The sequence below is a fragment of the Hakea prostrata genome, chromosome 3 (genome assembly GCF_041222555.1).
Source record: "Hakea prostrata isolate BN-2017 chromosome 3, UWA_Hpros_2, whole genome shotgun sequence".
NCBI classification, from domain to species: Eukaryota; Viridiplantae; Streptophyta; class Magnoliopsida; order Proteales; family Proteaceae; genus Hakea; species Hakea prostrata.
Window position 1 is genome coordinate 30,414,920 of NC_142602.1, and position 14,768 is coordinate 30,429,687.

At 35.7% G+C, this 14,768-nt stretch overlaps 1 protein-coding gene across 1 annotated transcript; it reads left to right on the top strand.

The window, feature by feature from the left end:
• The first annotated feature begins 5,220 nt into the window (after positions 1-5,220).
• LOC149022053 (large ribosomal subunit protein eL38z/eL38y) lies at positions 5,221-7,671 on the top strand. The gene is made up of 3 exons (XM_089150242.1): positions 5,221-5,300; positions 6,568-6,751; positions 7,468-7,671. The coding sequence occupies exons 1-3, from the start codon at positions 5,298-5,300 to the stop codon at positions 7,488-7,490; spliced, it is 210 nt and encodes a 69-aa protein (XP_089006368.1). The 5' UTR covers positions 5,221-5,297; the 3' UTR covers positions 7,491-7,671.
• Positions 7,672-14,768: the final 7,097 nt, after the last annotated feature.

A 14,768-nucleotide genomic window follows, 5' to 3' on the forward strand; every position in this document is an offset into this window, starting at 1 on the left:
AAACAGTGTGCAAGGGGTTGGGGCTATACAGGGCTGGTCAACCGGTCCTGGTCGACCGCCCAGCATAAGGCTCCGGCCAAAAACCCTAATTTAGTCTCCAATTTGATCTCCGCTTGAAATAGAACTTTGGGGTCTTCAATTGGATGGTATTATGGTCCCCAAACTACCTTTCAAACACCCCAATTGGTTCTCAAACGAAAACCCCCAAATTTTGGCTTTCACAAATGTCCAAGGGTGTTACAGAAAGGTTCGAATTGGTTTCGAATGCAAATGATTGCATGACCAGTTCTCTCAAATGTTGGGAAGCATTGCTGGAACAATAGGAAGCATTCAATGAATACCAATAATGAGAAACAACACAATCAATGCAAGAGATCCTTTTTTAATTGCATTTAGAAGAGAGATTGCAAAGGTTATTGAGAATCTTTATCTTATCGCACGATTTCCTTTTGTTTTCAAAATTTGGCACCACCCAACGAGTGAAGAAACTTCAAGATCATGAGCTCCATTTCTCTCCCACATTCTCAGCCTCTTTTTTGCATAAAGAATGCGTTTATGGGGTTAGAGAATCATATAATATGGTTTAAAACCTGAGATCTTGAATTTGCCCCGAAATTGGGCAGAGGCGGTTGGTCCAATCAATCAACTGTCTTCGACCAACTAGTCCTATATCTCTTTCATGCGAAGGCCGATTGTGATAGGCTGTGGAGGGTAGAAAGGTCATTTCAAGGGCTGATCATTGGTATAGTTTACCTCGAATTTCGAGTCCTCTAGTATGGGTTTGTGGACATGCCAAAACTTTTTTTTATGCCTTCACGATTGGATCTTCTTTCTTCTTTTGAAATCCATTAGAGTGATTGGGTCTTCATCATGATCATCCACCTCTATAGGTTCGATTTTCGAACACCCAAGCTCAACTCATATGGTCAAGAGCTGTCATTTACTTGTACTCAGGGTTCGTGATTCTAGAACCAATGTGTTAAAAGGTTAGAAATCCAGGAGATTTCATACTATTAGTAGGGGTGCAAGTTTGGCCCTGCGCAGCCCTGACCCGCCCTAAGCCCGAATAGGGCTTGGGCTAAAGATTTTGGCCCTAAGGGAGGGTTAGGGCCAAAATATTCTAGCCCTGAACTAGGGCCAAGGGCAGGCCTGGGATTACTCTCTGGCCCGCCCATCCCATCACATCCCGTCCATGATTTTGGCCATAATCTTGCCTTGATCTTGGCCTTGATTCTAGCCCTGATTTTAGCCCTGATTTTTTGCCTTGATTTTGACCCTGATCTTGACCCTGATGTTTGCCCTGATCTTGGCCCTGATTCTGGCCTGATTCTGACCTGATCCTGGCCCTAATTTTGGCCCTAATGTTTGCCTTGATCTAGGCTTATGATTTTGGCCCTGATTTGAGTTTGGACCCTCCACCCATATAGAGAGGAATTAATTATAACCCACATGGGTGAATATTTGACACGTGTCAAATTTTAAAAATATGATCATGTTTTGTAAAAAATTAATAAAAATAAATTATATCTTCATTACCAATGTAATAAGCATCTAACTGATTTTGGCCCGATCCTAACCCTAATTTTGGCTCTAGTCTTAATGTTAATTTGACCGTGATCATGTATTAGATTTTTACCATAATCTTCACATTAACATTAATATAACTATAAGTCTTGACTTTGACCTTCAGTCATTTTGATAATATTAAACTATGAGTTCACTTTTTATATTATTTTAAGATAATTTTTATTTTTCGAACTAAGTCATTTTTAGTTCCAAAAAATTATTGCTTTTTTTTTTGGACTAAGGCGGGATAATATATTATAAATAATAAAAGCTAATATATAAAGAATTAATATCTAACAAATCTACACCCAACTTCTCATCATGAATATTGACATCTTTCTTTTGCCTCTCTAATGTGATATTTTAGGGAAAAAGAAAAAAAAAACTTATTCAAGACAGATAGTTATGTTTGTAACTAAAATATAATTTTCTTAATTTACGAAAAAAATATCAATATTGAATTATCGTTGATTTACTTGTTAATAAAGCTTTTAATATAATTTTCTTAATCTACTTGGAAGATGGGACAGATTACTTGGCAGGAAATCCCCTTTGGATGCATCCCTTCACATTGAAGTATTGAAATCATAATTAATCACGGGATACCGACAATGGAGGGTTAGTGTCGTGGTTGAGAACATCACCTCTCAATGGAGAGAGAGTAGAGTGGTTGTAGCCTTGTGGGTTTCATCCTTATCGGCAGCATATGTAATATCTCCATTCCCAATTTACCTTAATAAAGTGTCTTTTCTGCCAGCTAAAAAAATAATTACAGATATTCTATACACAGGTTAGAGAATTGTGTTTTCTTTATATTTCTTTATCATATAATTAGGAGACGCTCTAACTATAATCACTGAGAACAAGTTGAATTAAAAGTCACCTCAATGAAAGATATGTGAGGGAAGCAAAATCCCCTATCCTCAAGCTAAGAGTGAAGGATTCTAATTTTTTTGTCTAATAGAAATAGCCTATAGAATCTTGTTTGACACTTCACCAAGTATCTTTACTAGAAAAACACTAGAAACAATTCTGAGTATTTTTTGAAGTAAAATCACATTTTTAGGTAGTTTGATAAAAACATGTTTCTACAAGTAAAGGGATTTGACAAAATCTGTTTCTTGAAACAAATTTAGCAAAGAAGGTGGTAGCAAGATGTCGGTAGAACTTAATAACTAATTGGCTGGATGTTTGGAATCTTAACCATTGTTTTTTTTAGAATTAATCATTAACCGTTGAATTAATTTCACACATAATTTATGGAAATTCAGTATTCCTCATTTTTCGTGGACTTTGAACCTATTTTCTCTCCTAAAATTTCTCGCCTCATCTTGCATTATAAATGACCATTTTTTTCACTTATTCTTTTGAAGTTTTGCTTAATTTTATATAAAAAAAATGCAGATAAATTGGTGAAATTTTAGGAGCAATAGTTAAAAATTAAGAAATTATTATAAAAAATAAATAAATAAATAAAGGTAAACAGTTAACTAAAATGTAAGATGAAGATAAGAACTAATAAATAAAAGGGATAATTACTATTGTCCCCTTATACTTTGGTTTTATTATTAATCAAACCCCTTTCTTTGTGAAATTATTATTGTCCCCTCACTTCTAAAGGTGTTAAGTGGCTGTTAACATCAAATATGAAATGTCTATTTTGCCCTTAAAATTAAGAAGTAAAAAATATGGTATTACCCTCATTTATAGAAACTATATTGCATGTCAATTATATCCTTAAAATCTTATATTTTAGAATTAGTTTTGGATTTGGTGGGACCACATACTTATGATTGTTGAAACTTTCACATTTTACTTAAATTTTTCATAATCACCATGATAGAAGTTTTACAAACAAATTAGCATATAAGATCTAACTGATAGAAAATTTGGTAACATATATAATGGTCAGCATATATTAGGTGATTTTCAATTTTCAGCTTTGAAATAAATTTGATATTTCTTAATATTTTTCTATTTAATTACATCTTTCCTTTATTTGGTGATTTATTTTTAGAGAAAAAAAATCACATCTTTCTTTTATTTGGTGTTTTTTTTAAAAAAAGAAAAGTGAAATTAAAATTAATTTTTTCCTATTAAGGATAGTATTATAACTTGAAAAAAGAGCAAATAAGTAAGAAAATAATTGTAAGGTTATTTTTGGAATTTTGAAAAAATATATAGATGCCACATCATTAGTAAACTGATCAAACTTAACAGTAAGGGGCATTAGTAATTGTTGATAAAGTTAAAGGTTGGAATAGTAATTTTAAAAAGTACAGGGGATAAAGTAGTAATAAAATCAAAATACAAGGGGACAACAGTAATTAGCCCTAAAAGCTAGTATATAAAGACATCTTTCTTTTGCCTCTAATGTGATATTTTAGGAAGAAAAAAAAAAAAAAACTTATTCAGGACAGATAGTTATGTTTGTAACTAAAAATATAATTTTCTTAATCTACGAAAAAAATATCAATACTAAATTATCGTTGATTTACTTGTTAATAAGCTTTTAATATGATTTTTTTTTGTTGAATAAGGATATCAATGAGAGGGGTTTTCAATTTCCATCACCAAAGTAATGGGAGATGTTTTCAATTTCTATCATCAAAGCAATGAGAGAGAGATCAAAATAGAATTAGGGAGTATGAATTTACTTTTGTTTAAAGCAACACTATCAACTTATTGATTATTTTATCATTTTGTATGAGCTTGAATCATGTTTTATTTCTATGAATTTTATTCTTAGTTTACTCATATACTTCTATTTTTTTATGAATTTACATATGATATTTTAGGTCCAATGATAGGACCAATTAAGGCTATGGCTAAGATAGGGTCAATCAGGGCTAGGGACAAGACTAATTAGAGTTAGGGACATGGCTAATCAGGGCCAATCAAGGCTAGGGATAGGGCCAATCAAGGCTAATCAAGGTCAGGGTCAAGGCTAATTAGGGTCAATTAGGGTTAGGGTCAGTTAGGGCCAATCAGGGTCAATCCATCCTGACCCAACCCAATTAGGGCGGGAATGGGCTTGACTTGGCCCTGTAGGGCTTAGGGCTAAAGACAATAATCATTGGCCCTAAACTAGGGTCAGGGCGAAAATGAGCTCATTTTATAACATATAGGGGCTGAGCTTGGGATTGCAAAAGCCCGGTTCAGTTGCAGCCCTAACTATCAGGAGAAGAACCATGGTGGGTTGTTTGAGGGTTTTTTTTTCTTTCTTTTTTTCTAAGAGTGTTTGAGATTTTTACTTCCAATATTCTCACTTACTTTTGCCAAGGATGAAATCAACGATCCTCTACATCAAAGTTGATCCTCTACATCAAGCATTGACAAATTAGGTTCTACATCTTCTTTTTTTTTTTTGGTGGATTAGGTTCTCCATTTTCACGGTCGGCCATGATCCCTAATGGTACTATCTTTTATAGTTCCTTTAGAAATTGAGTATTTTAGTTGGTTCACCCAATGATAAAAAGGTAGTTTTTTTTTCTTTGTAAAAGGTAATTTCATTATTTACCGGTTCGCCCGAACCGATTCATGTAACCCGAAGAGGGGCAAAAATTCATGTAACCCGTAGAGGGGCAAAATGGGAATAGATGGGAATAAGCTAGGTTTATGGGGGCGAACGCCTCGCTATATATAGTTGTTTTACAGAGTGCAAGTTTCTTTTGTTCTAAGTCGGGAGAAATCTGCCTCGGCTGTGTGGGCTTCTGCAAGAATCTTAGAGAATGGTACTTCAATAACTTCTCAATGTATTTTGTTTGGTTTTGCAGTACTCTTTTCACATTTGATTTCAGTTACTGAATTCCTATCGTTTTGATATCTCAAGTATAATTTTTGGATTTGATGTGTTTTAATCTTATTTGATCAGTTTAGAATAGGGTGTTTGATTTGCTTGCCACGATATGTTTTTTTTTGTATTGTTGCATCTGGGATTGGGAGTTCTGGAAGTTCTTTTGGGATGAGATTCGGTTACCGCGCCCTAGTTGTGCAGTTGATATCAACGTTCTTATGATGTTTGTATATTGTGTTCCTCTTTACTGGCGGCTATTTGTTTTTTCTTTGTAGTGTTTGTTATTGTGATTTTGGAATAGTTTCTCGTGGTCTGAACTGAAGTTTCTTTGTTATTCTTCGTATTTCATTCAGAAGATCTGTTAGGTTAGCAGTGAATTGGGCTTTGTGGTTAGTTGCGTCAATTATCATCAAATCGTTCCTTGTTTAATATCTTTTCTCACCGTCATGAGCTTTTGGTCAGTGATATGGTAGCCTCTGTTTGACCTATAAATCATCTAAGAGCTCATTTTGGCTGTAGTTGTTTCACCTTAAGATACTTTACTTCAAAATGGTCACTTTAGTAAATTGCTGCTGTTCTTGTTCTTTTATTGTTTTATTTTAATAATTTTGGGATTATTGGTTGTACCTTGTACGTGTTGAAGGAGGGAAAGAATACACCCTCAGTTTTTTTTTCATGGCGTCTAGGAGACCTGAGGCGTGGAGAGAGCTTAGAGACAAAGGCGCCAAAAGGTGTACCCCTAGGTTGGTTACTAAGGAGCCAACTATGCATTCATTTATGATGCTTGGTGTCTTCACAATTATGCAGTCGTATGATGGGGTTGAGTTGTTGTTGTTGGGAGTTGGATGCCAAGAATACGAATGTCCATTTTCTTTGTTTCTTGAGCATTTGATGTATAGTGCAAGAATTCATGAAGGGTAGGAATCAGGTCTCCTATGGTGGGTCTTGCAATCTTGAATTCATGTGGGTAAAGTAAGCACGTCTTTGATCTGGAATAAAGATTTTCTGATCATAAAGATTTAGCTTTAATTTGCATCCTTTTGCCATCTCACTGTAATTTGTATGGGAAGTTTTTCTTATTTATCTCAATTTTAACTGAATATGCTTATGGTGAGTGGGGTAGTACTCAATCCTTGAATACTGATTTGAATATTTTATGCTCACTTGGTAATATACTGAGTTCTCTTGTTATTGTCCCTCCACAGCCGAAGCAGATACATGAGATCAAGGATTTCCTTCTCACAGCGAGAAGGAAAGATGCACGATCTGTCAAAATTAAGAGGAGCAAAGATGTGGTGAAGTTCAAGGTCCGCTGCTCCAGGTACCTGTACACATTGTGTGTTTTTGACTCAGAGAAGGCTGATAAGCTGAAGCAGTCTCTTCCTCCAGGTTAGCATATCTCTGATTGTATTTTTTGCCGTGTTTGTATATCAACAAGGATAACTGTCTCGATCTCTTAGACCCAGTGAGTCATCTTTCTGATGGAAGCTTTGTGCTGACCTAGGAGTGATACTGATGGTCTTTACATCTTGGAGACTATCCTGTTGATCCACCACATGCATGACCTGATGTCATGTTGAACAACATTGCTAACATTTTCTTTGTGCTTGAGAATGGCATTACACATAATAGATTCTGTTTTTCTCTGTTTTTGAACCTTTCCAAGGTTTAATGTAAATATACATTTGTCAAACTTATTTACAGATACTTTTTTGAGTGTTTGTTATTTATAGGAAGTCACCATTTAGGGTATAAGACTTGAGTTTTTGTTGTTGTTTTGTTCATTGGAAGTTCTTTTGACCAAGAACGATTTTGTTCTCTCGATGGGGTGGAGGTGTTCTACATCGCACATGGGATTTTTTTATTTAGATTATCTTAAATAGATGTTGCCCACTCATCTGCTATACTTGCTGGCATTTTAGGCAGTAACTTGTGATCTAACTTTGGTTTTACTTTTTATTTAATCGTTTGTGTGCCATTTACTTCATTCCTCTTCTTCATTGTCTTTTCTATTTGTTACTTTAAATTGATGCTAGTCTGGACTTAACATTGTCAGCACTCTAGTTTGGTTCTTGATGTTGTGTTTCTCTTTTTCCTTCCTGTAGGTTTGAGTGTGCAAGACCTGTAAAGTGGGTGGAAGCAGACAATGTTCGGATACATTTGGGGCCAAAACTCACTTTTTATTAGTCTTTTGATTCTATGGATTTTAAATTTTGTTTTCTGAATCATAGAAAGTATGTTTACTTCCTTTAATTTGGATTGGTTATTCTCAGAATTTTGGTTAGTCAGATGACTTGAATTCTTTCTCAGAGATACTTGTATTCAAAGTATTAGGCTCTGGTTGTTGCAGATCTCTTCTCTGCCTATTCCTGCCATTGTATTCACTACACATACCTATCATCTTTGGACAAATGAAACGTTAAAAAGAGTAGATCTAGGATTGCATTGGACACCGTAAGTGGCTTCTGGTGTCTGGGACCATTTGTTGGGTCAGTGGAGTCCCCATGAAGGGAGAGACATTCATAGTTATTGTTCACATGAATTGTTGCTAACCATAAGTATATGAATGTGGGTTCTGGGAATTTAATTGCTTTGATGGCTTGTTAGGCTAATGATGAAATAAAAAGAGGAGGTGTAGAAGGGCGAGGTGGAGATGGATTGAGAAGTTGAAAGAGGGCTTTGTGCTTCAGTTTTTGTTTAGAATTTGGGTTTGTTGGGTCAACGGGGTGGGAGAGCTGAGGAAGCATAGCAGATGTGGTTCTATTTAGATTTCAAACGGTTTGGGTGGCCTTGCCGGAAAAGTAAATACTAGTGCAATTGTGAACGCTTAATTTGATATCTGTCGCCAGTTTGTTCTCTTCTACATTTGAAGAGGCAGAAATAAGTAAGGATGATACCAAGGGTTTAAAGTATCATGTGATATGATATGTCAATATTTACCAAGGTTTAAAGTATTCCATGGCATGATGTTATGTGATATATGTATCATATTTCTTTAATTTTTTGGTAGAAGATGTATGTATCATATTTCATGTGTATGGATTAGGCTGCTTTTTCTTGGTTTAACAAAAAAGAGCACATATTGGATAACATTAAAATGTATTGGCAATATGATACAAAACTATGATTTACATTTATCTCCCCCAAGAGAAAAAGAAAAAAAAAAGAAAACCTAATATGAAGAAATATGAGAAATATGCGTTTGGCTCCTTAGAGAGAATCTTCCAATAAGATTTAATACATTATAAAATTCAATCATACGTAATATGTTAATTCAAGGAATAAGTTCCAAATCATGTATGCATGATTTCCTTATGATATGTTTGGATTTTGCTCAATCACTAAGAAGCTTGATAGTCTACAAACTAGTGTTAAGGCGTGGGCCGGCCATGGATGGTTGGAAAGTCACCTCGAGCAATCAAATTAGTCATTGTGCAATACTAGGAGGCTCTATGCACTTGCAGAAGACTTGAATTACCTTGGGCCTATTTGTAGATTTTACTTTTAAGGTAATAATTTTTTTTATTTATATATATCTTTCTATAATCTTCATACAATTTTCTTACATAAGATTGGAATATTAATACATATGCATTAGCAAGAGTCGAATCAAGGGCCTCTTTACCAATCAAGCAACCCTGCATTAGCCGTCAATGGGGAACTTAAAATAGCATTTTTGTTTAGTCCATTCGCTTCCCTTCAAATCCCTTCGCATCCCTTTCCTAATTCTCTCACAACGAAAACAAAATCGGATGAAAACATTTTTATTAAAACAATTAAACTTCCTAATATCCGATCTTGATCTAATCATCCTTCCACGTGGCATGTTTGTACTCGCTTGATGTTGGATCTACAGTCCAGTCCAGAGAAACTTTAACCAATAAAATAGCATAATGCCAAAACTGGACATCGCAAACAGCTTCGACAAGCCACACGATCTTTCCAAATCATATCCTAGTTTTATCTGGATAATGCTTTCGAATGCAAAACTGAACACATGTTTTAGGTGCCATGTTAATATGTTATTCACTTCAGAGCAACAACTGTACTGTCGTTTCTAATTTTGCAGTAGACTGGATGCTTGAAATCCATTCCCAAAGTTGTTTACAAAATTTTGATTTTAATTTGATATATTTGTCGAAGCAGATTTCCGTCAGTATTCACTATTTGGTGTTATTTTTGTTGGGATCTTCTTTCAATTTGTTGCTGGAGAGTAGAAGATGAAGATGTTGTGAGTTTATTTGTCTTCTTCCTCTGGTTCGACGATGTTGCCTGTTTGCTCGGCCACCCCGATTTGTTCATCTCATACTCAGGTAAGTTCGATATTGGGTTTCTGGATTCAGGTTTCTTTTGCTTTGTTTTCAATTTTGAAGTGTTGAACAACTCAGAATGTGTTTTCTTGTTATTTTAATGTCAACTCTTGTTACAAGAACATATTGTCTTTGATCACTATGATTTTAACCATGGGTCATGGGTGTATCTCACAGTGCATTTAAGATGACAAATAGTTAATGAGTTTTGATGGCTCATCAGTGGGAACTTTATTTTATTTTGTCCTTAGGTGGATCTCATTAAAATCTATGATGCTCGTTGATTCTGATTCAGAACGTGTTATTGCCAAATTGCATAGACTCTTTAAAAATATAAGAATGAGGAGGAGTTTAATGGTTGCATGAGGTTTCTGAAGGTGTGTGAATCTTGCAGAGTTCATTTGGTTAGAAATCAAAGTGAGTAAGGACTCTTTTGATAACCCACCTAGTATTTCTGCTTCAAAAAACACCAGAAACTGTTTAGAGTGCTTGTCGAAGCGAAAACACTTTTGTAGGCGTTGATAAATCTTGCTTCTGGAATTGTTTTCAGCACTAGCAGGCATTTGATGATTTTTAAATTGTAATTAGATTTACATAAACAGTCATTGTAGACTTCAAATCAAGATTTGTCATGTTATAAAAGTCCATTACGTTCTTACCAAAAAAAAAAAAAAAACAAAAAAAATGTCCATTGCATTTTGATAATTACTAATATTGTTCAACTATAAAAGTTTGTCCGTGTTCACCTTCTAATTAAAATCTTTAATGGTAATCTGAATAATTTTTAAATTAGACTTATCTTTGGATCACCTTATATAACTTTTTCCATTTCACTATTTAACCTCTGAATCCTGATGGAATTGAACTATCATACTCTAGATAATTTCCAGTTGCTCTTCCATTTGAGCGAATGGCTCACCTAAAAAACACACAAATTAGTTCTCAAAATTCAAAAAATGAGCATTGTAATTAACCTGTGGTTTTTTCTCTTGATCAATGGGTAATAATTTCAATATAATCTCTTCTTCACTCTTCCATCTTCTGTCACTCATAAAATTGTTCTAAGCTATAAGAACCTTAAATGCTTATATAATGTTAGTGTTGAGGTTCTTAATCTCAGAGACAAGGCCAGTTTGGACTATGAATGACCACCGTGTAAATGAAATAAAAACAGAAAATGGAAAGATAATCAACTAAAAACTATATGTTGAACATGGCTAATGCAGTTACACTGAGCTCAGCCAGAAAACTCATGGTTCAGGATTGCACACTCTTTTCTGTGATCTTTCTCTCTCTGTTTCTCACCTATGCTGTGTGGCCAGCAGATTTCGTCCTCTATTTCTTTGTTCATCCTGTTGCAATGTAATTCCTGTCTGTTTCAATTAAAACATGAGTTCTTGTGATTGAGCCAAATTAAATGCAGAACTACAACATATTCTTGTGAGTGAGCCAAATGATCTGATTTGGGAGTTCTGTGATTGGCTCATTTACTAGATTAAGATCTATATATATGTACCCTAAGTTTGCTTGTAAGGTCATTGTGAGGTTTGGACTTTTCGCCTTAGGGTTTGGGTAAGTTTTTGTAACGCCGTTCTGCCAATTGGTTGGGGAGATCTCCATACGTTCTTCTTCTTCATGGTGGAAAGTTCTTCTTCATTCGTGGACATAGCCACCATAGTGGTGTGTGAACCACGTTAGATCTCCATGTTCTTTCGTTTTGTTTCTGTTTTGATTCATGAAATCTAGATGTTTGTTAAAAAAATGGTATCAGAGCCCTTAGTTGTTTTCGATCTATATATCTATGACTTCTACATCAATGAAACACAATATTGAAAATCTTGATGGGAACATTAGTTTCAATATATGGCAAGTTTGATATTGGTGGTCCCTTACTCAATGGGGGAGCGAAGAAGGCTACATTTGGGAAGATGAAGAAAGCGGCGGCTAGAAGTGATTGGAATGATATGGATGATAAAGCCCTCACAATGATTCAATTATGCTTGTTGAATGATGTTTTGTACGATATTCTCTCGAAGAAGACAACACCAAAATTTTGGTTGAGCCTAAAAAGTTTGTACCTTATAAAATCCCTCACTAACAGGTTGAGATTAAAACAATAAATATATACTTTACGTAGAGTGAAGGTACTTGTTTCCTTACAAGGGGTTTTTATAATTTTGGATGTGGTAGGCGAGCTAGAGTCTTGACCGGCTCAAGGTATCTAAATTAGGCATACTTGTGGGTTCTTTCTTGCCCTCACATATCGGGGGACTTTCACAAGTATTTTGGGGGAACACTACAAAACTCATAGTCTTTTAATGGAAAACTTGAACCAATTCTACACTAATTGAATATAAAATTACTAACTAACACAACGAATTAAGAAAGATAATTTGATGAGGTTCATTTTTGAATCGAGTTGTAAATCTGGGTAAATTTTTTGGGAACAAATAGTACTTCTCTCCAATCACATATTGCTAACTTTAACTCTTGTCATTACTAATTTGCAAGGGATAGATGTTGAAATTGAGGACGGAGATTTAGCCCTATTATTGTTGTGTTCAATACCTGCATCATATAAGCACTTTAGAGATATGATCTATGATAGAGTGACCATCTTAGTGATTTATGAGTGACCATCTTAGTTGCAAATGTCAAAACAAATCTTCCTAGTGAACAAAAAATTGATGATGAAAAAAAAAAAAAAATCTCAGGTGATTAGATTTGACAAGTAAATAATAAGCCACTTCCCCATCACCTAAATGCATTAATACTATCAGATAGAAGAAAATATATTTAGCTCAAACTATTTTTCAGGTCTTCAAGCTATTGCTTTGAGAGTCTGAAACTTTGATTGACTGCATTACAACTTTAGATGGTTGAAAGAAAGGAATAATAATTCACAGAATTTTCTACATGAACCATAATTGATAAGTGCAAGTGCAAACACAAATACTAACGACAAGAAAATAAAAAACATAATATATTAGCTTGAATTGTAATTTTGCTCTGTCAAATTACCTCTGTTCTTTGTTCCTTTTTTCTTGCTCAGCTCCAACTTTAGTATCACGTGAAAACAAGAACCTCCTCTATTCATGCATCAGTCTCCTTGTCTTGGGTTCCCTCGTCCCGGACTCCATTGTTGGCCAAATCCTGGAATCCTTCGCTGACCTCATCCATTCGTCTTCATCCTTACCTTTCTCCTTGCAAAAAACCTCCACCTTAGGGATAGGTTTGGAGGAAACCAACTCAGTCTCCCCATCCCCAGCTAGTCATAAATGGTCGGGTAGTAGCACATGGTGTACTTTGAAGTGTCGAGAGCTGGGTAGGCCTAGAGAAGGTTCATCCCACATCCTTTAGAGCCAGCTTGAAGGCTTTGACGTCACAATTGGTTGCCGACTTTCCCAAACTCAAGACTCTCTAGATGCTTGGCCACGGCCCGGGCTTTGGCCTTCTCAATGGTGTCCTCCCCAAGCCAATTGTAGTGGATTTAGTTCCCTCTTGAGGTTGGCCTGCTCCTTGGCATATTTGGGGGCCTCCTCCCAAGCTGTGGCAACCTCCTCCTAGCCCTTGTGGCTTTATCCCGAGCATGGGCAATGTCCCCTTTGGCTTTACGGGCCTCTAGGCGCCCCCTTCATTCCTTTCCTCCCAAATCAGATTCTCCATCGGGACTCGTGCATCCTTGTCCTTCTTGTGACCATCCAACTTGACCATGAGATTCTTCACAGAGTCATAAAGACCCTCAATCTCGTTATGCTGCTCAATGATTCTATTCGGTGGGTGGGGGCCTATGTGGAAGAATGGGAGGCACGGCTGATTGCGTCCACAAAGAAAGGGAACAACCCGGCCGCAGCACTGCACATGAAATAAGATCAAGTATATGGTCCAGGAATCGGGAAATACAAGAAGGCAATACAAAGTTCGGGGGACATACTCGAAAGAAGAATCTGTAAACTTCTTGTCATCAAGCTCGGCCATAGCCTTATGATCAATAGGAGCTGGGCAACCATGGCCCATACTTGAGACAAAAGGATCATTTATGGTTGCCGATTTCTCAATCCAAGTTTCAATGGGGAACAAAATTGGCAAGCACGAAGACTAGGCCTTCTTCCTAAGCCATCTGAGGTGTGCCCTCCTTGGGGTCTGCCCTCGGTTTCTTCCTACGTCGGTCCAACAAGTTGGCCTTCCCAACCTCCTTTCTGCATTTCTCTAATATGAAAGAAATATTACGTCAAAGAGGTGAGCTTACAAGAGCATAGCAAGTTAGACCTTTAAATAGGTATGATCTAGAATGTGGGACCCAAGAATAGGGAAGCTACCTCATGAACTTTTAGAGAGGCTTTGAAATGCATCACCAGTCCTCGTATTCCCAGGGTTCAAAGAAACTCACCTTCTGGACTTCTAGTAAGGTGTTGGGTGTATCCTCATCTAATATCTAAACCCCTACCAGAAAGGTTAACTATCACATTCCTTTTCTTCCTCTTTAGAGTTTTGTTATGAATTTCTTTAACCATTCAAAAAAGATTTAAAAGAAAGAAAAAAAATAGAGGTTATCTCCTTACTCACCATTTCCTAAATCATTTTATTACCCTTCGAGATTCTTTGATTTACTATTAAATTTACTCTAGAAATAGCTACAACAAGAATTCTTGAAAACAACTGTTTCATATCAACATGTTTAAAATATATCATGCACAACAAAGAACTACAATATATTTATATAAAAAAAAATCATCAAACTTAATATAACTTCTAGAAGATAGGTTCAAATCTACTCACTAAGAACGCTAATCCAAATATCTAAATTTCTTTTCGCACTTGGTGGGATATAAACATGTTGAACAAATTATTTTCAATATATATGTACCAACCATAGAAATTCCTCCATTAGTGCTTGTGATGATACTCTACCTAAACATCCTTACTGGTTGATGCCAGGAATCAAATAAGTGAAAATGTTACAAAGAACAGAGAAAGAGGTTCATCTATTACTCTATTCCTAAATTCCAAAATCTCTAACAGTGAAGGATGAACAAATAAATAATGAGGAAAAACAAATTAACAGAATTTAGCACAGGCTAAAGAGTATTTGAAAA

Bases quoted from the DNA above. Each gene is read 5' to 3' on its own strand.
- LOC149022053 (XM_089150242.1), top strand. The intron at 6,752-7,467 runs GTTAGCATATCT...TCCTTCCTGTAG, and splicing joins GAAGCAGTCTCTTCCTCCAG to GTTTGAGTGTGCAAGACCTG.